Consider the following 27193-nt stretch of genomic DNA (forward strand, 5'->3'; position numbering starts at 1 on the left):
GTCTTCTCTTGGTAGGTCCTGGCACAGGTAGATGCTGAAGGAGAGAAGGTGAGAAGAGTAGTGGAGGAAGGGAAGAGAGAGGGGGAAGAAACGTAAGGTCCAAAGTATCACAGAGGCAGTTAAGTGGAGAGCTACCCTGGGGTTGGCGCTGGGGGCATTCTGAGACTGTTTTTAGTCTCATATGTCTAAAGGACATAAAAACAGGGCCGACATGCCCCCTACGGTTCCTGGGAATTCAGCCTCAGGATGTGAGAAATTCAAAATAAGGAACATAAATTTTAACTATTTAGTGCATGGGTCAAACCCTCTTTTTTTGGCAGCGGACAAAGGGTAAGAGAGACTGAGGAAATGACTAAGATTTAAGATAGAAATCCTCTACATTTATCTAGAAGAAAAACAATATTTGAAAAATCCTAACAATGTGGTAAAGCCCAAAATATGGATTATTTGGTTAATAGTAAGACCACACCAGTGGGTTGTGCACAAATCTCTTTAAACAGCTGAGGAAAAAATGTTTTTTGAATTTCACTATGGCTCTTCTTCCTTGCATTAAAATATTCCCTCACATCTCCAAAGCCATGTTTCTCCTGACACATAAATACTTACCATCCTCCTCGGGCAACTCTTCTGGACTAAGTTCTACCAATTCAAAGCCGTGCTTGATACACCATTCTTGAGCTTTTTGTCGGTTTACACCTAATGTGCAAAAGAATCTTCATAAGTAAAATTTTTTTTAAAACAGCGTATCACTGCAATGCTTCCATTAATCTCAGTGTTACCCTCAGTGTTATCCTAAAGGCATCCAAAATAAAGAAAATGATTACTCAAACCCAAGTGCCCGTTCTTAAAAAAATAAAATGTAAATATTGCAAGATTCCAAAGAGAAATAGCTAAAAATACTTTGTAAAGTAATATAATCACAGGAGATGTACTGTTCTAAGTTAAGAAAACAAAAGTATATTCTGTTTACCAAGGGACAGCAATTATATGAACCAACCATGGTCCCATTGGCATGCCTTACCATTTTCACACACTCTGTCACAAACCAGGATCATGACTTCAGGTAACCATGCTTCTGCCAGTGGAAGCCATGAGGAGACACTATCAAGACCAGACTTCTAGAGGGAGGAAAAACAAACATACAAATAACCAGAAGAAGAGACAGTAAGAGAACTCATGGAAAAGGAGTGGGGGGGGCGGATAAAGAAAGTACCAAATAATTTCTCACTCAAGGTCCCTGGCAAACCAAATCTTACTTGTGTGCTGTCAAAGTACACCACAAATGCTTGGACAGACTCCGCGATCTCTGCAGTGATAAGAAATTTGTTCGGCACCACGCACAGATTGATATCTGCTGAGTAGTATTTATTATCAATGGTCCAGGGATAAAACCTCACAGCATCATCGGCAGCTGCTTCCACAACAAGATCTTCTGTTCCAAGGATATCTAAACAAAGGACACAACGTTACCATGGGAAGTGCAACACTGATACACACTGATCAAGTCTCTCAAAAAGATCCAGATTGGGATGCCTGGGTGGCTCAGCCAGTTGAGTGTCTGACTCTCGGTTTCAGCCCAGGTCATGATCTCATGGGTCATGGGGTCAAATCCCACAACAGGCTCCACACTCAGCAAGAAGTCTGCTTGAAGGTTCTTTCCCTTTGCCCCTACTTGCTCGCTCTCCGTCACTCTCTCAAATGAATGGGTAAATCTTGAAAAACAAAAACCTAAAAAAGGTAGCAGATTAACGTGGTACCTTTGCCTCCTCCTCTTTGTGTACGGATTTCAAAAGCCCTCCCATTTATCAGGGCATTTTCTTCTCTAGCATTTGATTATAAAAGTAATGGTGACATAATTTAACTTATTGGCTTTTATTCTCTAAGAGCACAAAAACGATTGTGATTAGGTTAGACAGAAGACAAAATAATCATGTAACCACACACCCAGAAAAGAGCAAGTAGAAGAGGAAGAATAACAGCTTACATTTATTTTATAGCTTACGGACTTCATGTGAGATGGAAGTTACAAGAATCTTCAAGAATCTATAACTATCTGTGCTTATTGCAAGTTATAAGGAAGGTAGCAGTAAGGCTAAGCCATTAATAAAATAAAAGCTAAACATCTTCCTTGGGCCAAATGCATACACGTCAATTCAACTAATGATATAAAAGAAAGGATATTGATAAAAGACCCCAATTCCATTTACTAAAGTCAGCCTTGTTCAGATTCTTTGAAAGCCAACTCCAGTTGATAAAGATACTTTTGGCATAATTTAAATACATAATAGACAAGCACATTTAATTATTTAGAATATACCTAAATCTTTCAAAAAGCCCTGTGCAACATGGCTAGAACTAACGAAATTCTTGTAGTAAAAGCTAAGTCAATGAAGAACAAGTAGAGATAAGGTCCCGGAGCCACCGAAGCAGTCTGCTTCCATAATGCCATAAAAAAATCACAAGAGGAAAACATTAGAAATTGTTCTAACCTAAACCCCCATCTCTCACATCCATACCCACAGCCTCTGTGTTACACAGAGGTGGAAAGTAAGCTTAGAGAAGTAAAATAACATGCCAATGAAACTGGATTATTATAAGAATATAATGTGGCAAAATGGCCACTCACTCCTTTTCGATGCAAATGAAGATGAACATAGGAAATATCCCTCAAACTCACAATTAGCAGGGCACAGAAAACTAGGAGCTAAACTTTCAATTCCAGAGCTAAGATTACATATGTGGACCACTGCCATAGTTTTTGCTCAACAAAAAGAGAAAAATTGTTTAGTCCAAAAGACTGCTGGGAATAATGCATAATAACATATAAAATGTGTATGTGACATATGCATGCTTTTCATTGGTAAACTTTCGTCATGTGGTTACTAGGAGGAACAAGTCTGAAAACAAAACCCCCTTTTTTAATTAAAATAGAAAACTAAATTTAAAATAGATGTAAGACTGCATTTGACATATGGTGCATTGTGAAACTAACTTTCTAAAATTTTTCACCACAACCAGAATTGTTACTTTTTAAAATTATCATGAGGTCTGTGCCAATATTTGAAAATCTGAATTTATCTTGTCTCTTTAAGAAATCAGCAGTTGTTGCTGCTTAATTTCTACCTGAAGTAATCTTTTACTAATTATCAATCAATAGCAACCTGCTGCAATGTCCTTCATGGAGCCTTATGACCAGTTCAGATAGGAAACAAGCAGGAGGAGCAGATAAAGTATGACAATCAAAGATTGTTTTCATGTAAATGTCTCACAGGGAAAAAAAAAAAAAAAACCAACAACCTTCCTAGATCAAAGTCTATGCCGCATTCAAACTAATCTTCCAAACTTCAAGCAGGTGGCATAGCAATATGCCGATAAAAGCACATATGGAAGAAGGCAAACTAAACCAAGGGAAGTAACAAAAAAATGTATAAGCTGATTTTTTTTAAGGGTAGGAGGAGCCACCATATGGAATCAGTTTTCTTCATTCCTGGGTAATTTTTTAAAACAACGAATTAACTATTTTTTTTTTTTAAGTGGGCAAACACAAAGGGTAAAATTTGTTAAGGGGCAAGGTACAAGGAGTGTGGGATGAGGATTCCTACCATCGTTACAATCGATTCATGATATTTCCTAAACTGGTGGTATCATCAAAAATTGGAAGAAAATTTCAGTTATGCTTTTTTGAAATCACTGTCTTCAACTAACATGAAAAAATAAAGTCAATGAAGCGGTCATCTACTCACTAGCTGCAATTTAGGATATCTGGGTCCATTAAGGGTGGTTCATTTTATTAATCAGTGCATAAACTACAAGACAACAAACCAAAGTGTGTTATTCAGAGCCCTTAAAATTTCAATTTTATACTGTCTGATTTTCAAATGAGGAAGATATTTACTGAACACACAGAAAGAAACAATTTCTCTTTTCTCTAAACCTAGATGAGAACAGAACTATAAGTTGGGAAAACAAACTTCACCTTTTGGTGTTTTCATAGCTGTGTGTGTGTGTGTGTGTGTGTGTTTTCATACTCCTTGTGCTGCCTAGAATAACTTGATAGCTCAATTTACTTATCAGATTCTTTTATTTTTAACATTTTATGTCTAATCAGATACTTTCGGCGAGGCTGCATATGGACTTTATTATCACATCTGTGCCATCTCACAACTAGAGAAGAGTGAACGGTCTCATTCTTCTTGTCATCAATATCATAATGTAGAGTTTAATTTAAAAAATGTAAATGTCTACATTAAATATAGCTTTTCTCACTCATCTTTTTTATTTGGTTTCAAACGTCTAACACGTTTATTCTTTTCCAGATTAAAACAAAAATTGCTCAAATGCTCATGCACATGACTAAGAGTTTCTGGAGATCAGCCAGTATCATTTACTCATTTCACAGATGGGAAAACTGAGGGCCAAAAAAAAAAAAAAAGAAGAAGCCGCCACTTGCCTAAAGGAGAAGGACATAAAATGAAATTCAGGTCACCAGTTTTATTTCTTCCTACTACACTACTGCATGTGATGTTTAGAATCTAAGCTAGATCACATTCAAGCATCCAGTGGTCACAAGCCAAAACTAACCTATGGGCCTACAGTATCCCCTGCTCTTTTAGAAAAACTAAAAATAACAGCCAGAAGTAGGGCACCAGAATATATGAGCCCGAAACACAAGTAACTCATTCAAAAATTCTGCCTGCGTTTGGGGTATTTATGTGTCCGAAGTTGAGTCACAGTGATTGTGTGGGGGTTTTCTGCCAGACTTCCTAGAAAGCCCTACAGTGTTCTTTCCCCCTTCTTTGCCCTTCCCTAAGCTGACTTTTGATGCAATCAAAATGATGCACAAATAAAATCAAGAGCAGCTTCTCCCTCCTCCTTGCGGGTGTTGGCCTGTCTCACTCACACTTTTGGCAGCCACCTGGTGGGGCTGTAATACATCATTTTTGAAGAGACAAATACTAGATGATTAATTGCCAGTCTGTTACCACAGACTTGGTCTCACAGCTTAAAATAGTTAATCTGTAGTGTTTTCAGATGAGAAGTTAAATGTCAACCCAGTTCCAGTAGCAAGTATAAACCTTTCCCGGGTTCTAAGTGCAAGTATAAATCTTTTTCCCTGTTTGAGAAACTGTTAGACAGCCGGCAATAATCCAGCAATTCCTATTTACTTCTCAGTTCTTCCATGAGCTTATTTCCCTGATAGTCCCACATGGCAAGTGAATGACAAAACGATTCAAGAGAGCTGAAGAGAGCTGCACACCAGGGAAGCATGTCAGCTCAGCAACCCAACCACTCCTCTGTCCTCAGGCCCCCTCTGTGCTTCCTCTGTCATTATGCTGCTACCCTCAAAGCGGGTAAAACCGGAAAGCAATCACAGAGGAGGAGGCAGCTAGCTTTCTTTAGTTCAGAGTCAATAAGAGGCAATATTCTCTGTATCATTAATTAGGAAAGCAAACCTAAGTTCCAAGGTGAATTCCCAGAACCCAAAAAAATATCCATTTTCAGTCTCTCTCTCTCTCTCTCTCTCTCTCTCACACACACACACACACACACACACACACACACAACCCTTACCTTACCCCCTCACCTATTCACTCTAGAACAAAAAAGGCAAAAAAAAAAAAAAAAAGTCCCTTCTATTGTGTTGTGCATGTGTAGGCTTCACGGCCCAAGCCGGGGCTTGAACTCACAACTCAGATCAACATCTGATCTCACAACAGAGACGACCACTTCACCACTTCACCAACGGAGGCGGCCAGGTGCTCCCAAAACAAGTCTATTCTAAACTAAGTGCACTGATACTACTTTGGCTTATTCCTATCTTCCTCAGTCATAGAATTAAGGACACTTTTGATTCCAGCTGAATTAATGTTCCCCAAACTAATCAAGTCATTCTTTGTGAAGAGAAGTTGTCTAGTGATTAAATCATATTTTCTATGCCCAGTGGGAAATGGTAGCTGCCACTCTGAATCAAGATGATCCTTCTGGAGACCAGTACTCACGTGGTTTTATCCTTCCTCATGGAACTGAAGCTGTCCTTACAGCGAGGTATCATGACCTCCCACCCCACGAACAAGTGTCCTTCACAGGATCTACTCTTCTGGGGACCAAAGGTTCCTCTCCCCGCACTCTGTGCTGGTGGTACTAATCGCAACAGAGAAGGCCATCAAACAGAGACAGCTCAGACTTGGGTTCAGACAGACCTGCATCTGAATGCTGGCCCTCTGTGAGAAGGACAAACTAATCTCTCTGTGTCTCACTTCCTCAGTGGTAAAAGTGGACATACACGCACCCCTCAAATAGCTTCTTGCATATTAAATGAAACAGTGCATGAGAAGGCACAGGCAGGCACCAGACACAGAGTGCCCCTCACGAACGCTCCTTTCCTCCTCCTCAGGTCAAGTTTTTGCCTATGGGGAGGAAGCTAGGTCAGAGATGCACTGAGAGGAGCTGGTAAGAGAAAGTGGAATTAGGAAATCGCCACCTCTTTAAGCTGCTCAGGCCCCTCTCTTCCCAAAATACACCTTCTCAAATGTTTCTTTCCCATTGTTAAGGCACAGACTAAAACAGAAGAGAAAGCAATTAGGAAAACTATAGGAGGCAGTAGAGTCTGACGTCAGCTGAAGGGGAAAGTAGCCATTATGAAAGAGAAGAATTGAATAAAATGTGATTTAGGACAAAAATATGGAAGCCAGAGTTTTCATTAGCAAGCAAGGAAAGGAAAGAGAGACCTTCGGAAATCATAATGAGGGGCGCCTGGGTAGCTCAGGGGGTTAAGCATCTGCAGTGTTGCAACTTGTTACAATGTTATAGCCATGATTACATGCGAATGCCCCCGAAGGTGGGTGCTGCTGTCCAGTACTTAGTAGCCACTATGAACAGATTATTCCCTGAGTTCCAGGGGCAGATCAGACTGCTGCAACTGAAAGGGCCATCACAGTCTGTGGGATGCTGAAAGGTGCCAACTACAACCTCAGGGTTGGGACCTTGCAGAAACAAATGCAGGGAAGTTCTCATCCATGATTCCGGAGTAACGGGCCGCTTCCGGGAAGTGGGGGGCACATATCTGCGGGACGTGCTGTGGTCTGAGGACAGCTGGCTGGCCCGAGCACTATTAGGCGGCTGGGGGCATAGTAACTGGGTCGGGGCAACCCAGCAGGGCCTGAACAAGAGGGCAGCAATTCTGCTTTGCTTACAACACTTAATTACCCTTTCCTCTCACATCCCTCCTCTCTGGTCACCCTTGAAATCCACATCGCCTAACACTCTGGGGCTCTTTGTATCACAGTGGGAGCATTCTGAAGTCAGAGCAGAGGAAATCTCACTCAGCCCTCCTCCTTTTCCTGAAGTTTGCTTGCTCCCAGGAACCATCTGGAATTGGTCACCACAGCTGCATCTTAAAATAACTGGGGGTGAGGGAGGCAGGGGGCAGGGCGAATACTACATACATGGTCTGCGCTGACCCTCAGAAGATCTCACAGTGCAGTGAGATGAACTTGCACAAAAGAACAGCAAGAAGCTGGCAGGAAAGGGAGAAAGAGCATGGAGAAGTGCTTTGTGCGGGCCAGGGAGGAATCACCAGCCCCTACGTTTTACCGGCTGCATGCAAAGACCATTTTATCAACCCTGGAGGCAATCCTCACCTTTGGAAATGGAAGAGGGACTTCTTTGAATTCTGTTACTATTATTTATTTGAAATCACAGTTCTAGATACACATCTAAAGCTGTGGTTCTTTATGGGGAGGAGGGGTGTTCGTGCCCCTGCAGGGAACAGGTCAGCATCCAGAGACATTTCTGGTTGTCACAAGTTAGGAGATGCTACTGGCATCTAGTGGGCAGAGGCTAAGAATATTGCTAAGGGTCCTCTGATGCCCAGGACAGCACCTACACGACACAGGATTACCCGGCCCGAAATGTCAACAGTGCTAAGGCTCAGCGACCCTGATCTTGTGGAACCTGAGGAACTGACTTAGCTGTATTTATGAAACACAATACAGGTTCTGGAAGGCAAAGTTGGTTTTATTCTTTCTCACAGATGAAACTAGCCAGGCATTACAACCTTCTAAAATCTACCTCTGGTAAAATCTGCCTCAAGTGTCTTAGTTATTTTAACCATAAAATGTATTTGGCAATTAACCTTAGATGTTTTCAAAATAATTTGTGAATGGTGGCTTTCTGGAAAAAAGAAGACATAAGACTAAATAGGACCATTATGAAATGAAAATACTTTTCACATTCAAATGTTAATTTTTCAAACCTCACCAAAAAAACATCAATGTCTGCTCAGGATGACAACAGGATCTGCGGCAGATGTTAACTCACTCTGAAAGAAGGTAAATGTGTCTGTGATGAATTTTCCAAAACAGAGTAAGTTTAATGAGGAACATCTACACTGTACCCCCTTTATTCAAAATAAGCCTGATGCATGTGAGAACACCATAAAGTTAACACATCCCATGTCCGGGACCTCAAAGCTCCTTCAAGAAGAGTAAAATGATTGGGCAACACATGGTCAAAGTTTCATGGGAAAAGAACACAATGACATGCTGGACTTCATCAAAATTCAAATGTTTGCATTTCAAAAGATACTATCAAAAAAACCAAAAGACAAGTCATAAGATAGGAGAAAACATATCTGAATTATTTATGTAACCTGTATCCAGAATATATAAAGTACTCTTACAACTCATTAATGAGATGACAAAAAAAAACACAACTTAAAAATGGGCAAACGATCTGAATGGACATTTCACCAAAGCAGATATATGAATGGATAATATGCACATAAATGATTCTCAACATTATTAGTCATTAGGGGAATGCAAATCAAAACTGTAGTGACATACTGCTTCACACCCACTAGACTGGCTGTAATGGAAAAATACAGTAACAAGTGCTGTTGAAAAGGAGGAGAAACTGGAACCCCCATACATTGCTGATGAAAACGTGAAATAGTTCAGCCACTCTGGGAAACAGTTTGGTGGTTTCTTAAAATAGCATAGCAGTTTCTTTCGATCTCCATACCTGCATTACTCCTAAGAGCCAAAAAGTGAAAACAACTTAATGTCTATCAACTGATGAAGGCATAAAGGGTGGTACGTCGTCCATACAATGGAATATGAAGTATATGTTGTAATACGGATGAATCTCAAAAATGTTAAGAGAAGGCAAAGTTGAGAGACTACATATTACAGGATTCCTTTTAAATAAAATGTCCACAAAAGGCAAATCTATAAAGTACATTTGTGGTTGCCTAGAACTGGGGGGTGGGAGTGGGAAGTGACTGCAAATAGGCAGGAGTCCTCCTTCCAGAATCACAGAAATATTCTGCACCAAAACTAAGTGGGTTTTAGGATAGTTAAATGATATCCCAAAAAATCTGGAAGAAAAAAATCATGGAAGCTCAAAGATAATGTCCTTTTTTTACTGAGGAGGTAGGTAACTAAGGCACATGATGTTTTAGAGACTTAGAACAATGACAGCAAAGGTAAAAACACTACAACTTATTTGTGGGAAGAAATTTAACTTGCTTAAAGTCAAAATAGCCAGGAAAAGGGTAGAACTCAGTGCTCAAGTCACAAAAAGTCTTTCCCCCACACCCCCATAAAACCCCTGAACAACCTGAGAGGAATTTAGACAGAATGGCAATTTTCTTAGTTCAGCTGTTTTTTACCAAATAATTACAAATTTTCCTGCTCTGAGCATACAGATTTGGATTTTGATCAAAGGACGATAATACTTTTCCCCATCTTCACGCAGAATCGGCTTCAGGTCAGTGTGGAAAATTAAACCCTAAATAGGTGATTTGTTACTGAACCCACAACATGACACAGGCTGAGTTTCACAACTGTCCTCTTTGTCTTAAGCTCTGTCAGTCTTGCTTTCTGGATGAGTAAAGTAATTATTAGAGATATGTTTGTGGTTGGTTATCTATGTGCACGGGCTCCAACACAAATACAATGTCATGTCCAGATTATCATTTCTGCCAGACATATTCAATTTTAGTATATGTGCTGCCGAAGCGAGCACCTGCCAGACATATTCAAAACAATTTTCATACCTTAACCTTTTAAAAAATGGTCCTGTATCAGATTTCATTATTTAGGAAGCACCACTATTTGTTGAGGAATCACAGGCGACAAGCTGTTTAAACCAAATGACCACTGCACACTTCCTAGATATTTTTACTTTTTTCTGCACAAAAACAAGCAGCTGAATGGCCCAGAAGCAAAGGTCTGGGTCTGGATACATTTAGACTCGTCCAGGATGGTACAACACTCTCTGTACCATAAATGACTCCGTGCAACAGGGGATAATGCATAATTCTGTTCTGCTCATGTGTCTCCTCAGACTCCTCTCCCTCTTTATTGGAATGCCATTTGTTGGAAAGGCAAACACCTTATGACCATTCCCTCATCTACAGTAAGCTCACACAAAAATTCAAATTCTCTACTCCACAAGGAAACAAACTAGGACACCCATAAAGGTGTATTATTTAACCTATGAAAGGTTCTACTCTACTAAGGTTCTAACTAACACGAAGGAAAAAGTGTACACTTAATGTAAGCCATAAAAGTTCTCATGTTAGTAGTAAAATCTTTTACTGTAATTTCTCCTATCCCTACTTCCACCTTGGATACATACAGTTTTAGCTGCCAAGATACTTACGTCTAATGTATTTAAAAGAACTAGAACTGAATCTTGGCTCCCCAGTGTTTATGGGCTGAACAACCTTGTAAAATCACAACTTGTTGGAGCTTGGATTTCTCTCTCTCTCTCTCTCTCTCTCTCTCTCACCCCCACATGCATGCCATGCTCACACTAAAAGGATAACATGGGCACATTTTGTAAGTTCTTTTGGGTCTGGAGAGAATATGAACTTGTATTTAATCTTTTTCCTCCTTAGGCTGATGACTTAACATCCCTCTTTTAATCAAAATAAAAATCTTAAGGCCTCTTTTACTGTTAATTGAAAATTTAAAAATATATTAAGTATAATAGCTAGAAACAATCCTCTACCCCATACCAGTTGAAATCACTGCTTTAGTCAGGCCACTTATGTTATCACTCACTGTCTGATGACAACCTTAAACTGTTCATGGAAGATCTTGTTAGCCCAATCATTCTTTCTTTGAAGAAAATAAAGCCTTAGAAATATACAATCAAATCAAAGGCAGAGATACCCTACCACAACAAAATAAACAACTTAGCTTAAGCAAAAATTATATCTTATTCCCAGAGTAAAAAAGTCCCCTCAGAATACTAAAGTAGCTAAAGAAAATGTAAATTTTTAAAAACCCAAGCTTTTATCCTCTTCCCTCCTGGACAATGTCGGTCAGCTAAGTTGGACATATGAAAAGACCCCACCTTTTTTTTTTTAAGATTTTATTTATTTTGACAGAGAGAGAGACACAGGGAAAGAGGGAACACAAGCAGGGGGAATGGGAGAAGCAGGCTTCCTGCTAAGCAGGGAGCCCAATGCGGGGCTCAAACCCAGGGCCCCAAGATCATGACCTGAGCTGAAGGCAGATGCTTAATGACTAAGCAAGACCCCACCTTTGAAATAAGAATGTTCTCCTTAGTAAATTCCTTTAAGATCATTTTCTAAGTATAGGGCTCTAATAAGGCAAGAAACAAACGCCCAGTCTTGAAGAAAAATCAATGTTCCCCAAAGAAACAATATCATAAGTGATGGCTGGCTTTGCTTATGGAATTCCTCAAAGCCTAGTTTACCCATCATACATAATTGAGCTATGCGGTTCCGCAGGTTTAAGGACTAAGGACCAGAGAGCACTATTTCCATGTTAAGAGCATCTGAATTCCAAACAAAAAAAAGTCAAATTCTCTACTCCAAATGTGGACTGTCTTCTGCAACTTTAAAATGCAACATGGATGGATCTAGAAGCTATTATGCTTGTGGAAATTAGTCAGAGAAAGACAAATACCATACAATTTCACTTCTACATGGAATCTAAAAACAACAAAAACAGAAACATACTCATAAATATGAGAACAAACCAGTGGACACCAGAAAGAAGGGTTTGGGGAGATAGGCAAAATAGGTGAAGATTAAGAAGCACAGACTTCCAATATATACACAATGGAATACTATGCAGCCATCAAAAGAAATGAAATCTTGCCATTTGCAACAACGTGGATGGAACTAGAGCGTATCATGCTTAGCGAAATAAGTCAAGCAGAGAAAGACAACTATCATATGATCTCCCTGATATGAGGAAGTGGTGATACAACATGGAGGCTTAAGTGGGTAGAAGAAGAATAAATGAAACAAGATGGGATTGGGAGGGAGACAAACCATAAGTGACTCTTAATCTCACAAAACAAACTGAGGGTTGCCGGGGGCAGGGGGTTTGGGAGAAGGGGGTGGGATTATGGACATTGGGGAGGGTATGTGATTTGGTGAGTGCTGTGAAGTGTGTAAACCTGGTGATTCACAGACCTGTACCCCTGGGGATAAAAATATATGTTTATCAAAAATAAAAAATTAAAAAATAATAATAATAATAATAAACAAAAATAATAAAAATTTAGAAAAAAAAAAAAAAAAAGAAGCACAGACTTCCAGTTATAAAATAAGTCACAGGGATAAGAAAGTACAGCAGAGAGAATATAGTCAGTAATATTGCAATAATTTTTTGCAGTGAAAGATGATAACTACACTATTGTGGTGAGCATTTTATAATGTTTATCATTGTCAAATCACAAGGTCTTACACCTGAAACTAATATATGTCAACTATATTTAAATTAAAAAGAAATCCTCAGGGTGCCTGGGTGGTTCAAGCAGGCTCAAGCGTCTGCCTTCTCTTCTGGTCATGATCCCAGGGTCCTGGGTTCCAGCCACATCTGGCTCCCTGTTCAGCGGGAAGCCTGCTCCTCCCTCTCCCTCTCCCCCTGCTTGTGTTCCCTCTCTCACTGTCTCTCTCTGTCATATAAATAAAATCTTAAAAAAAAAAAGAAAGAAAGAAATCAATCAATCAATCAATCCTCAATCCTGGGAAAATCAAGATAGCTGATCATCCTAGAGAAAGACCCAGATCTCAGCTGGGCCTAAGTCTTCCCATTTAAAATGAGGGAAAAAATGCATTTTGTTTAAAAGCCACCATTTCACATCCCCCCTAGTCCAGGGAGGTTTCTCTAGGACCAGGTCCCTACTTAACTGCAAATCCTTGGGAAAGAAGCAGAAGAAAACAATGGCTCTGCTAATTTTCTATTTGCCAGGGGAGCTGTGGGAAGCAGGTGACCAGGACATGAGGCCTGAGCCTTAGTTAAACCCTGGAAAAATGTAGAAAGTCCTATGTGGAATTGCTAAATTCAAATTAGTGAGAAATTTTAGCTCTGTTCCAAGTATTATTCTCCTAAGAAAGCAAATGACCACAGGCTAAATCCCATTATCCCTTCAGCCTTCAAAGAAAACCCCCATGGCTCAGCTGCTGGCCCTCTGGTGCCTTTCCTGTTTTCAGTTCCCCTTTCTTGAGTTAATTGAGAGCAGGACTGGTTAAGAGGCAGTTCCCAGAGCCGGACTGCCTGGGTTTTAAAACCTGGCTCAGCTATTTGGCCTTGAGCAAATTACTTAATTTCTCTATGCTGCAATTTCTTTGCAAAATGATTAAAATGATCATAACAATAGCATTCAAATGTTCTAACAGTTAAGCAGATTACTACACGCTTGTACACATGCTCAGAACACAGGCTGTCAAACTTCTTCAATAAAGGGCCCGATATATTTTAGGAAATATTTTAGGCTGTGGGCTATATGGTCTGTGGTGCAATTATTCAACTCTGCAAAGTAGCTACGACAAAATGTAAATAAATGGACATGGTTGTGTGCCAATAAAACTTTATACAAAAACAGGACCAGGAACCAAAGACTGGAACCAGCCTGGAAGTGCTTCAACAGGTAAATAAACTGTGGCACATCCTTACTGTGGAATACTACTCAGCAGTCAAAAGGCATGACTTGACACACACAATATACATGAACCTCTAGGGAATCATGCTGAGCAGAAAAACAATAAACAAAAAACAGAAAAAACAATCCCCCAAAGTAATATACTCTATGATTCCAACTGTGTAACATTTTTGAAATGACAACGTTTTGGAAATGGAGGACAGATTAGTGGTTGCCAGGGGCTAGGAATAAAGACTGGGAACGTAACCTGGAAGAGAGGTGGGTATGGTTATAAAAGAGCAATACAAGGGATCTCTGTGGTATTCAGGATCTTGACTGCGGTGGCAGATACACAAACCACAGGTGACAAAATTGTGTAGAATACATATGCACACACAAATGAGTAAAAGCCAAACTGGGGAAATCTGAGTAAGATTGGTGTACTGTATTAATGTCAACAAGCTGAATGTGATATTATATTACAAAAGGGGGGGCAGTTTTCAAAAAAAATGCATACACAAAAATTAAGAATGCCTGAGGTAAGAAGTGCTATATAATCTAACATCAAAATAACATGGTAACATAGGATTTTATATCTAGAAGGGATGGTAGAGATTATCTTGAATAACTTTCTATTTTTAATGTTAATCCTGGATAGGAGTGACTAAGATATAGTATGCCTCTACCATGAGTACACTCAACTGAGAAAATAAAAATCCAGATACTGTTCAAAACTATCGGGCATACATAATTCTCTTTTTAAATATAGGTCCTGGGGTGCCTGGGTGGCTCAGTAGGTTAAGCCTCTGCTTTCGGCTCAGGTCATGATCTCGGGGTCCTGGAATCAAGCCCAGCATCAGGCTCTCTGCTCAGGGAGGAGCCTGCTTTCCTCCTCCTCTCTCTGCTTGTTTTTCTGCCTACTTGTGATCTCTGTCTAATAAATAAATAAAATCTTAAAAATAAAAGTAAATAAATAAATATAGTCCTCTAGACAAAGCTATTTATTCTTCACTCAGAATTAAGATTTCAAACCTCCTAAGTAGAAATGCAAAACCCTCTATTTAAAACCTCCTACTTTAAAACCCTCTTTTACAGGTCAATTTTCTCTGTCATTTCTTACACCAATGTCACCATCTTAAAGTTAAATAGTTCTGATTGCGAAGGAATTCCAACACATTGCACTCACATATTCCGTGCATACAAATCCTGAAGCGAACATATGCTCCAACACTTAGTACTTGATCACTTTGGCCAAGACACCTGGTATTTCCAAAACATGATTTCTTCATTTAGAAAATGGAGATATTCTGACTTCATGACTCCACAGGGATATAAGAACCAAATTAAAAGACATAAGAACACGTCTTAGAAGAGTACTGATATACACACAAATGTTTGCTATGGTTTTAAGATCTCCAAATTTCCACATTTCACTAAAAGCAAGAATTTTGCTCCCAATGTTCAGATGTAGAACCTGAGTGCCTTACAGTTGCTGAGTTGGCATCACACATCTCAACAACATCAAGCAAGTCTCCAGGGACTTTTCTATCTAAAGCTCCTTCCAAGAGTAGAAAAAAGGTATTGAGATTCCTCAAAAAATTAAAAATAGAGTTACCGTAAGATTCAGTAATTCCACTACTGGATATTTAACGAAAGAAAACAAAAGGGCTCATTGAGAAAGATAAAGGCACCCCTGTTTATTGCAGCATTATTAATAATAGCCAAACTATGGAAGCAGACCAAGTTGCACTGACAGATGAATGGATAAAGAAGTGAATATATATGCAATGGAATAATATTTGTCCATTAAAAAAAGAATGAAATCTTGTCATTTGTGACAATATGGATGGTTCTAGAGGGTATAATACCATCGAAATAAGTCAAAAAAGGCAAATACCATATGATTTCATTCACATGTGGAATTTAAGAAACAAAGAAGAAAAAAGACAAACCAAAAAATACTCTTAACTACAGAGAACAGATGGTTACTAGAGGGGAAGTATGTGAGGAGATGGGTCACACAGGTGAAGGGGATTAAGAGTACACTTAATTTTTTTTTAAGATTTTATTTATTATTAATTTATTTAGAGAGAGTGTTTCCGCACAAGAAGGGGGAGGAGCAGAGGGAGAGAGAAGATCCTCAAGCAGAATCCGTGCTGAGCCCCAGACAGGGCTCAATCTTACGACCCTGTGATCATGACCTGAGCCAAAATCAAGAGACAGACACTTGACCGACTGAGACATCCAGGTGTCCCAAGAGTACATTTACCTTCGTGAGTACTGAGTAATGTATAGAATCATTAATTCACTATGCTGTATACCTGAAACTAATCTAAATACTGTATATTAACTATACTGGAGTTAAAACAAATAAAAAATAAAAGTTCCTTCTATGAAAGTAGTCTAAAATGTTAAAACTTAGGTATTCACATTTTAATATATGAACAAATGGCGCATACACTCTCTCTTAAGAGCAGGAATAGTACCTTGTTATTTTAGCTGCAGTAACTGGCACAGAGACCAGCTCTGTGCTTAATATCAGAATATACTTTCCCAGAATGAAAGTAAAATCTTCATATGCATATATTAGAGGTGGAAAGAGGTCAGGCCCTGGAGTACATACACTTGCTCTAATACCTAAGGTCCTCAAGTGTCCTGAGCCTTTATTCCCCTTTAAAAGTCTACAGTATAAGTCTGAAATGTCCTTTATATCTGATGTCAGACCCACTCAAAATACTGAAAATAAGGCCTTTGAGTGACACAATGAAAAAATTTTTCAGAAAATCCATGCACGCACTTTATCCACAGCAGAGGCCTATTCGCTTTTATTTCACGTGTATTTACAACAAACTTATTTGATTATGAAATATCTCCCATTAGATAAAAGCAGTAAAACAGATGAGATGTTGAAAGAAACTGGAGAAACTCTAAAGCTCCTCTTCCTGATGAATGAAGTGAAACCAAACCTTCCCCCAAAAGATCAGATTCAATCCAAAAATCATACTGTGGCCTAATACGATGGAACACTTGACAAACATCATTCATTATGGTCATCTTTATATCTTACATCAAAATTAGACTCAATTCATGATTAATTTAAGGCAATCCTTAATTATAATAAAATAGAATTGGTGCTCAGTGAATACTGCTGTCTAGTGTTACCCACCCTTTCCCTATCAAAAACCTGGGAAGAAAAGATAAAGCCCTCTGTTAGAGTTCCCTTCTCCTTACAAGTACTGTCTTTACTAACTGCTCTTATCTCTTCCCTACAGAGCATTAATGGAATCACAAAGGAAAGGCCACCTAATTTTAATCAACACAAAAGTTGGCTAAGAGGAATTTTACATATAGAAAAAAAAGTGGATTATTTTACAGAATTAATTTTACCCCTAAGGATGCCAATGTACTTTAAAGAAATACAGTGTTACTATTTGCCAACTATAGGTCATCAGCTCTTTCAATGAAGTGACCATGTCTGCCAATTCTGATCCTTAAAGTACACAGACGGAGTACCATAGCCATCAGAATATTTAACAAATATTTCTGAGACTGGCTTTGAAAGGCCTTTATATATCAGTAATGGAAATCTAAATACATGTAATTATTTTACAAAGTTAAATACACCGAGAATTTTAAGAATCTTGAGCAAATTTTACGTTGCGAGAATTTTAAGAATCTTGAGCAAATTTTACGTTCACTAGAGGCAATGTATGATGGAAAGCATAGTACATCATAAATTATGTAATAGTAAATGAAAAATATCAGGATAAAAATTATACACAGGGGCACCTGTCTGGCTCAGTCAGTTAAGAGTCTGACGCTTGATTTCAGCTCAGGTCATGATCTCAGGGTGGTGAGATCAAGCCCCTCCACTCTCAGGGCACTGTGCTGAGTGTGGAGCCTGCTTAGGATTCTCTCTCTCCCACTGCCCTATGCATGTGCATCTCCTCTCTCTCAATAAATAAATAAATAAATGCATATATACACACACAAAATTATATGTAAAATATAAATTATATAAATTGTTATATATTTTATAAACATGTTATGTTTAAATTTATATATTTTAAAACAAAAATATTTAAAATTTTAAATGTACAAAATGTAAAAACAATATATAAGACATAAAAATTATATATAAAATAGGCTAAAATTATGTATGAAATGTAAGTATAATTTTTTAACATAAGCATGGGAAAAAAGACTAGAAGGAAATGCATAGAAATGTTAACGGTATTTTTGTGTTTGGGTGAGGAGACCATAGCTGACATTCTCTTTTCTAGGTATGCTAAATAAATGCTTTTACAATGAAACAGCCTTTTAAAAAGAAAAGAAAGGGACTAAACGGGAAGGAGCACTACTAAGGGGTAAAGAAGTGGCAGAGAGCAGTTACTTCATTTACTAAGTGCTATAATTAGATTTCTACCCTGGCAAAGAACTTTTTAAGTGGTCATAGGTGATAACTAAGTTTACAGAACATTTGTGTTGGAGGAAGTCCTGCCTGTCACTCGACAGGTACAGAAAAAAATATATATATAGCCGCAAGACGCTTTACAGTTTACGAAATGCTTTCAAAATGTCACCTGTCTTTCAAATAATCCTGTGAGATGGGCTCATATGCCCCATTTTTAGGGGACCAGGACACTGGGCGTTAGAGAGATAATGTGCTTTAAAAACAATGACTACCATTTATCAAATCTGTGCCAGCCTCTGAGTTAAGCACATGGCTGTGAACATCATCACCATCTTACAGATAAGAAAACGGCAGGGTGGGGGTTAAGTGTGCTCACTATCACGCAGCTGAGAGTCACTGCTCTGATTCGCAGCCATGCACTTAAAACAGGTGTCTTGGGTTACAATCAACTTCACAGAATCCTTTACTCAAAGAGCTGAGCCCGGGACCCAGTCCCGTGCTGTCTGTAACACTGGTCACGCGTAAGTTTTAAGAGTTTTTTTAGTTTGACAGCGAAGGTCCAGAAGCCAACAAACTAGGCCTAGGAACACCCAAAAGCTAATGCTGCCCGAAAGCCTACGCCTCAGGAGGAAGGCACGGCAGACAACAACTGCAGTGGAAGACACAAGGTTGTATCATATACATCAAGCGAGGGAGCCAAGAGGAAACCTACTCTCCACCTCGGGGGCAGGGACGGCAACAAGCATCCCAGTTACTGCGTCTTACACCCGAGTAACTCGGTACAGTTTCCAGGGCGCCCTCCGGTTCAGCTCAAAGGAGCCCGCAACGACCTGTGGGCTGGGCGGGGCAGGGATGAGTCCCACTTTGCGGAAAAAGCCGGAAGGAAAGCAACAGCGCGCTGGGCCGGCAGACAAGCAATGAGTGTGAGAGCTAGAGGAAGGCAGCTGCGGGGCCTGGACACCCGCACCGGGTCGAAGCGGCACCCGAGAAGCCGCGAGCCCCGGCGCAGTGAAGGAAAAGCCCCGGGCCCGCGGCGACAAAGGCCGACAGGGAGACCGCGGTTCTGAGGCCGCAGCCCGCCGAGACTGGGGTGACTTGGACGTCGGCCCACGAGCCCCGCTACTCACGCTGGACCAGCCGGTCTCCGGAGAAGGTGGAGGAGCAGCTGGTGACAACCGCACAGGGGACGCCCGCAGCCATAGCTGCGCTCGCGAGCCGTAGCGTCCGAGAGCCGCTTCCGCCTTGGGCTATACCACGGCCGCCGGCGCGCGGGGGAGACGCGCAGAAAAGGGCGCGTCGACGGAAGGAACCGGCGGCTCTGACTCCTCCCACACCCCCTCTTCCGCTCCCGGCGTAGAACAGGCTGGGCTGCGCGTGGAGTTGCCATGGGGACGGGCGCTCCAGGCACCGGGCTTCGGCGCTCGGAGACAGCTCTTTGGAGAGGTGGTACTCCCCCGCTCTAGCCATGGCACAGGAGACTGAGAACTACGACCCCATCGGAACCATCCTCATCCAGGTGGGAAACGGGCCCTTCCGGGCCCTGCCCCAGCTAAGACACTTCCGCGCGAGGCCCAGCCGCGCCGATCCACTGGCGCCCACGCTCTAGGAGTACCGTCCCCAGACTGCCTCCTGCGTGCAGAGGGCACGGCCCCTCCGAGAACTCCCAAATATGCCCACCTAGACCTCCGCTGCGAGCCTAACACGCCCCACCCCCCCCACCCCGTACCTTCCCCTGACGTTTCGCTCCAGTAGCTCGACCATTCTGCCTCTGGCAAAACTCCAAAACCATACACCTCACCCCAGAACCTTAATTTCCGAAAATCCATCTTACACTGAGGCACTTTTTAAAAATGTTAGTTCTGAAAAATTGGAACCCGTGATATGGGGCAAATACAAGTCAGACACTTTGGGGAGATGATAAGAAATCTGGAGAGAAGTTGAAATAGGTAAACCACTTTTCTTAGGCACCTAAATTTTTTGGATCTGAAAGTACCTTGCAAATAAGTCTTGGGGATGTAATAAACAACATGGGGACTGTAGTTAATAACACTGAACTGTTAAGTTTGAAAGTTGCTTAGAGAATTAATCTTAAAAATACTCATCATAAAAAAATTATAACTGTGATTATGGATGTTAACTAAACTGGTGATCATTTTTGCTGTTTATACAAATATTGATTATGCTGTATACCTGAAATATAATGTTATATGTTGATTATATCTCAAATAAATAAATGAATTAAAAGCCCCTGGCTTGGGAACACACAAAGAAAAATATGCTAAAGATAACTTGGATTGCCTAGCAAGTTAAATAAAGTTTTGAATATAGAAATGTGCCACAAAAAAACAAAAACAAAAACAAAAACACCTCCTGGAAATGACTCTTTCTAACCTAAGGGAGGAAATATAAAAAAAAATCTTATCTTCTCCAGTATAACTCAGTTTGTAATAATTATACTCATATTTTTCCCATAAAAATTTTGTTCTTTCATATTTATGTATGGTAGTTTTAAAACATTTCTGCATAAATCATCACTTTTAACTGGTATTTAGCTCCATTTGTTAGGGCTTGAAGTAATTTGCCTAAATTCACTGTATTTGGACTCTCACTCGGATCGGCAGTGGATTTTCCTGCCAGGATGTTGGTCTCTTACCTCTCATCTAGGAGAGACTGCTTTAAATGCATCTTTTTCAAAATATAAACCCTTAAACTCACCAGTTTCATAGCGTTCCCCATTATGAGTAATACCCAAATCTTCTTACCTCACATTCTGTTATCATCTGCCACTAGCACCCTAGATGAATTTAGCAAACTGCAAAGTCTGAGGGAACATTCCCCACAAAACTGCCCTCGTTTCTACTCCAGACTAAGTTCAGAAGTCCCCAGAGTCAAGCTCACTTCAGGCCTGCTATCTACAAATTTGGGGGCCCCTGACCATCTTCACACTGGCTAATTTCTAGAGCAACACAGAATTCAGGAAAGTGCTGTGCTTCTAATTACAGTGTTATAACACCAAACGGATACAAATTAAAGCCAGCCAAGGAAAGGCATGCATAGGGCAGCATCCAAAAGGGATCCAAATGGAGCTTCCAATCATCCTCTCCCTGTAGAGTCATGGATGGCTTTATGTCCTCCCAGCCATGGTGTGTAACAATATACCCAGAATATTGCCAATTAGGGAAGCTCGCCTAAGACTTTGATGTCCAGAGTTTTTACTGGGACTTAATCACACACTGCGCAAGTTCTGACCTTTCTTCTGGAGCCCTTCCCAGAGGTCACACTAATGCCTTTAGACTCCAGTTCCTCTAGAGGTTGGAACAGATACCATGTAGCTCAAAGCCCCCAGCATAAATCACATTGTTAAATTATCTGGTGACCAAAGCCCCCAAGCAAAGACACTTATCAAGCAGGACTCTCCGGGGCCCTAGAGATCACCTCCCAGTATCCAAGGGCAAAGGTCAGAACTCTCATTGGGAAAGGCTGATTCTTTACTACATATACCCCCTCTAAATGCAGGGCCCGTGTTTACAGGCTCCGAACAATTGGAACACTAATAGAAACTCCTACCCAGAAACAGCCAGTTTTCCCCCACGGTACACTTTGTGTTGACTGTAAGAACAATTAGGTTATTCCTTAGTTTTCTCTTATTTTCTCCAGACCTGGAACATCTCTAAAAAAGAGACCAGAATCCAGGGAGAATTCTCTCACCTAATTTCACGCTTTCCCTTAGGAGAATTCTTTTCCCAGGGCGTCTCCCCTTGTGATTTGGAATAGTGTAGAAAAGGGGATCGGCTGAAAAGCCAAAAGCCTTTTCACTTCAGAGTAGGATCCAGAGATAGCTCTTTAGTCAGCCTAGGATACAACATTACAGGGTCAGTGTCTGTCATCATTAGATTAGAAAACAGCAGGAGAGCTAAGAACAGTCACATCCATGTTGCTCAGTACGTCTGTCTGCTGAAAAGGGTTATTCTGGGCAAAGTGGACGGCAGTGTAGAGAGAGCAAGCCTGCGTGTTACCCTGATTACTGAGGCTGGTCTCTGTCTGGACTCAGTAGAACATTCTCCCTGGTAATAAGGAGACTATACATAACAAGGAAATAAGGAAGCTTTTCCCTACTTTCTCACCGAGTCCGGAGCATCTCTGATATCCGTGACAGCATGGATTCCACTTCTACCTGGGGCAATGATTTGTGTCCTTCAAACAGGCTACCAATAAGCAGTACCTCTAGAGGGAAGCACTTTGTGGGGTGTCAGAATACTGAGGACTGACCTTGACAATGACATTCTTCTAGGTGGATAAGTTTAGGCTAATCATTTCACCTCTCTTAGCTTAAGTGTTCTGTAGGATACATAACATGAATTAGATCTACCTCTGACTCTAAATTGACCCAATTTACCAAAGCTACAAAAATTTCTTTTTATCACAAAGTGGTCTTCCTTAATTATCAGCCTAGGCAATCAAATTGTTTCTATCAATTTATATATGTTTGATATATATAAATTATACTAATATACTAATATATCATAAATTTATATATATAGAATATATATATACACACACACACAAAGTTGCCAGAAAACAGAGGCACTTCAAATCTCTACCTGCTTCACCTTAAATGGGTATATCAGGCCTGTGTTTCAATCAGATACATTAAACAACTTTCTAGACCAGTGATTCTCAAAGATTGGCCCCAGGACCAGTGTCTTCAGCACTGGCTGAGAACTCGTGAGAAACACAAATTCTCAGACCTCATTCTAGACCTATTAAATCAGGAGTTCTGGGGGTACCCCTGCAGTTAACTGTGATGCATGCCCAATTCTGGACCTTCTACCTTAGATAGTATTGTAAAAATATAAACTGTAATATAATTTCCAAGAAAAATCCCAATAATCAAAGTGAACAGTATTTGCTGGGTATTGTGCACAGTTCTAAGTGTTGTACATATTTTAATGCATTTAACCCTCTACAACAAAGCTATCCGATAAGGACTATTATTATTTCACATTATGGAAAAAAAAAACATTAAAGATGAGTATTGCAGGCAGACCCCTATACATAGAAAAATGCAAATGATCTCCTCAAACATTTTCAATCTATCAACCCAGTATAAAAAAGAAAATCTTAAAAAAAAAATCTTCCCTTGGCCCTTTTGCTCCTCTCAATATCTAAATCTTGCCTTTTCCACCGAATTTTCACCAACCTTTAGCTTTGTATAATTATAAATACATGTTTGTATATTTGTAGATATTATGCACATACTGGTTAATGGTTAGGCATGAAGGCTTTGGATTCAGACTGCCGGGATTTGAAGAGTTCCACCAATTAACCAGCTAACTTACCTGGCACAGGGTACTTAACCACTTTATTTTTTTTTTTAAGATTTTATTTATTTATTTGACAGAGAGAAATCACAAGTAGATGGAGAGGCAGGCAGAGAGAGAGAAAGGGAAGCAGGCTCCCTGCTGAGCAGAGAGCCCAATGCGGGCCTCAATCCCAGGACCCTGAGATCATGACCTGAGCCGAAGGCAGCGGCTTAACCCACTGAGCCACCCAGGCGCCCACTTAACCACTTTAAACCTTGGATTCCCTCAAGTAAAAATAAAGATAATAATATGAAGTCCCCCATAGGAGTCTTGTAAGGGTTAAAATATTGGGTAACATATAATGTGTAACACTCAATAGATGTGAGTTGTTATTAGATCTGGTCTCTTGCCTTTTAATATTACTTAGTTTTCTGTTCATTTCTAAGTCTTTTTAAGTGGAGCCTGCTTTTTACTGGAAAATAAGGAAAAAATTAATTTTAGCCTGTCTTTTTAACCAGGCATACTCCATTCTTAACTAAAACTTCATGGGTGATGCCATAGGGCAAATGAGGTATGCCTCGTTTCCCTGCTACACCTGGATCTTTCGGAGATCCCATTTTACCTAGCACAGAATTAGGTCCATTGATCCTGAACGACTGGATAATGATCCCCTCATTAATTCATTCTCCAGGAATGTACATCCCCTTTAAAACTGAAGGGAGCTGCACTAACACACACTATTATTTAGAAAGCACAATAGGTGATACAAATTGATAAAAAAATATTTTGATAAAATATCTAAAATACTTGAGAAAAAAATCTTTAAATACAGATAGTCAGCGTTCTAATTATAAACTCATTGTGTGACTTGTTATGAAAACATGCGCTTTGTATGTCTGGATTTCCTAGGACATACAAACATTGAATATTCTTTCCCACTGTCTGATCTCATCCCAGTGCCCATGTTTTCATTTTTTATTCAGGACACGTGATTGCTATCTCCACACAGAGTTCTATTAGGCAGCCTTTTGTTAACTATTTAACTTTTTTCACTTTTAATTCTGTCATTCAAAACTTTTATGGTTTCAGGTGGATCTTTCCTCAACTGATCAGAACAGTGGGGTTCTAACTATAGTGATGATAATCAGTTATAAATGGAACAGTAGTCCACTTTATTGACAGTGAAACACTCTGCAGTAACTCTGCTAGGCAGGTATCATATTTAGCCCCAGTTTACAGAAGAAGAAACTAAGGTGCAAAGAGCTGAAGTAACTTGCCCAAGAGGAGAGAAAAACAGGTCATGGCCTGTTTGTAAAACAGTGTTGAAGAAGTAGGGTTGTGTGTCCAGGAGGTTTCCTTGGTGCTTTCTTTTATTGATAACTCTTACAAGCTTTCTGTTTCGACTTCATTGATGATCATGTGATATCTTTTTATTACATCTTTTAAAAGCTTACTTGACCCAACTCTTAAACAAGTGTTTGTGCAACAAAGATAATCTAGTTGCAACCAAAATTAGCTTTTTAATTATTATTGGAAATCCTGTTTCCGAAATCCAACCGTTTTATGTTAACACCAACTTTGGCAATATTGGAATTAATCAACTGCTTGGTATCATTGCTATCTTTCTTATCTACTCCTCCATCTGGTTTGCCAGGAGCATATAAAAAAATGAAGGCGCGCAAGTGGGCAAAGTGTGATGAGAATGAGTCAGCCAAACTCTATCTTTAACAGAGATGGATAAAATACAATTATGGAACTGCTTTTGACAACATGGAATCTGGTTGCATGGCTAGACTTCTAAATTCTAGAGCAAATCTTCACTGCATCAAATCTTTCAAAGCCCTCTCATTAAGCAGCCTTGTCCCCACACTGTCCTCCAAGTAGGAAATCTATGGAAAGCAATTCATTTGATAGTCATAGAGATAATGGGGAACACGTAACATTTCAATATGGTAGACAGGATCCACTTGAAGAAAGAACAGAGATTTAGAACTTTATCTTTGTTCCTACCCAAGTCTGGTGACACATTTCCTACAGTATTTGTCTCTATTGTAATTACTATACAAACAGAGGGGAGAAGAAAATATCTGGCAAGAAAATGAAAAACTCTTGAGGAAGAGAAAGAGAGCAATTCAAATCAATGAACATTTATTAAGTGCCAGTTATGAGCAAGGAGTTTCACTGCGCTTGACAGTTCAGAGGAAGAGCATTAACATTTGTTCAGTGCACTCCTACGTGGCTGGCCCTGTATGAAATTCTCTCTGCACTTGAACTCATTTTATTCTGGCCACTATTCCAACAGGTAGCTGTTTAGCCCCCTTTCAAGAAAGCACCAAAGTCTCTCAAACCCTAAGTAAATGTGTCAGGCTCTGTAAAGGAGGAAATAGGATTCAAGTTCATATCGCCTGGTTCCAAAGCCTACATTGATTCAGTTCCACACACACATATTGCCTTATTTTTACTCAACAATTTAATGAGGTAGAATAACTCTTTTTTTTTTTCGTGGTAAAGAAATCAGAGAATATGTGATGACATGTGTGGACATCATGCGACCATCGATAGAGCAAGGAATTATGTCCATTTGCCTTTTACTGGGCCCTCACTATGTACTAGACTTGTTACATACTATCTCATGACTCTGGGTAGAAGTGTAATTGCCCACACAGGGCAGATAAAGAAAGCAGCCCTTTGGTTCCATGATAAATAATCCAGGACAGTTTCACTTCCCCCAGCTGTTGACAGGCATAAATACAGAATGATATGTGAAGTTACAAATACCACAAATAATAGAGCTACAAGAAGGAAATGTAGTGCATTCTAAGGAAGAACCAAGAAATGTGGGTCTGGAAAGTGGGCCTTGCCTTGAACCACCTCTTTGTACTTTGCAAATGCCTTTAGACAATAGATGGTAAATCAGCTTGTAGCAGTAACTTGGACCAAACAATGGAAAGAAGTACATCTTCATCCTTAGTGCCTATAAGCAAACAGTAGGTGTGTTCTGATTTCAATCTGTGAGCCCTGAAGGCTTTCCATGACAATTTGTGCAGAGCACAAATGACCAGATGTGTCTACCAGACTGTGATGCCCATCAGTGAAAAGATGCAAATTCTGATCTTTTGAATACTTGGCTTCATGGGAATTTTCCAAAGTAATCGATAACACAGGCCGGGTCAACGTTTGTGTGTCCAGTTATGCTAAGAGAGGAAAGGTAACTGTTTCAAAATGCCTTTAGCAACCCAGTCTGCAGATAGTTATTGGTGTGACTATTGATGAAACAGGTGTTGGGTTCATAAATTTGCATAACAAAATGTTTTTCTTGTGGCAGCAACCCATACAATAATTGGTGCCATCTGTATTTATCTATTGAAGTTTGGTTTCTGATATGAATGCAGAGAATCTTGTGATGTCTAATCTCATAGCACCCAATTTCCTGGGAGGGTGATTGACATTAGAGAGACGTTCATCATTTCCAAAGAGAATACAGATTGGAGGAAAACGTTGAAGTGATAATGCACGCTGCTTTCTCTTCACCGATCATTTCCATTTCTGACTACGTAAAACGGAATCA

The 27193-nt window shown here is 40.0% G+C and overlaps 1 protein-coding gene across 2 annotated transcripts in view; it reads right to left on the reverse strand.

Moving 5' to 3' along the window:
* AAGAB (alpha and gamma adaptin binding protein) overlaps positions 1-20011 on the reverse strand; it is a 50521-nt gene extending 30510 nt beyond the window's left edge. Inside the window, exons 1-4 of one of the 2 annotated variants that reach the window (XM_059372344.1) lie at positions 19450-19999; positions 1257-1447; positions 1022-1118; positions 607-696 (exon numbers count right to left, since the gene is read on the reverse strand). In XM_059372344.1, coding sequence (XP_059228327.1) covers positions 607-696; positions 1022-1118; positions 1257-1447; positions 19450-19789 — 718 coding nt within the window. In that variant the 5' untranslated portion in view covers positions 19790-19999. Of the gene's footprint in view, positions 1-606; positions 697-1021; positions 1119-1256; positions 1448-19449 lie in introns of both variants that reach the window. The other variant, XM_059372345.1, reaches the window with a different exon arrangement.
* Positions 20012-27193: the final 7182 nt, after the last annotated feature.

Source organism: Mustela nigripes, chromosome 13, assembly GCF_022355385.1.
Source record: "Mustela nigripes isolate SB6536 chromosome 13, MUSNIG.SB6536, whole genome shotgun sequence".
NCBI lineage: Eukaryota > Metazoa > Chordata > Mammalia > Carnivora > Mustelidae > Mustela > Mustela nigripes.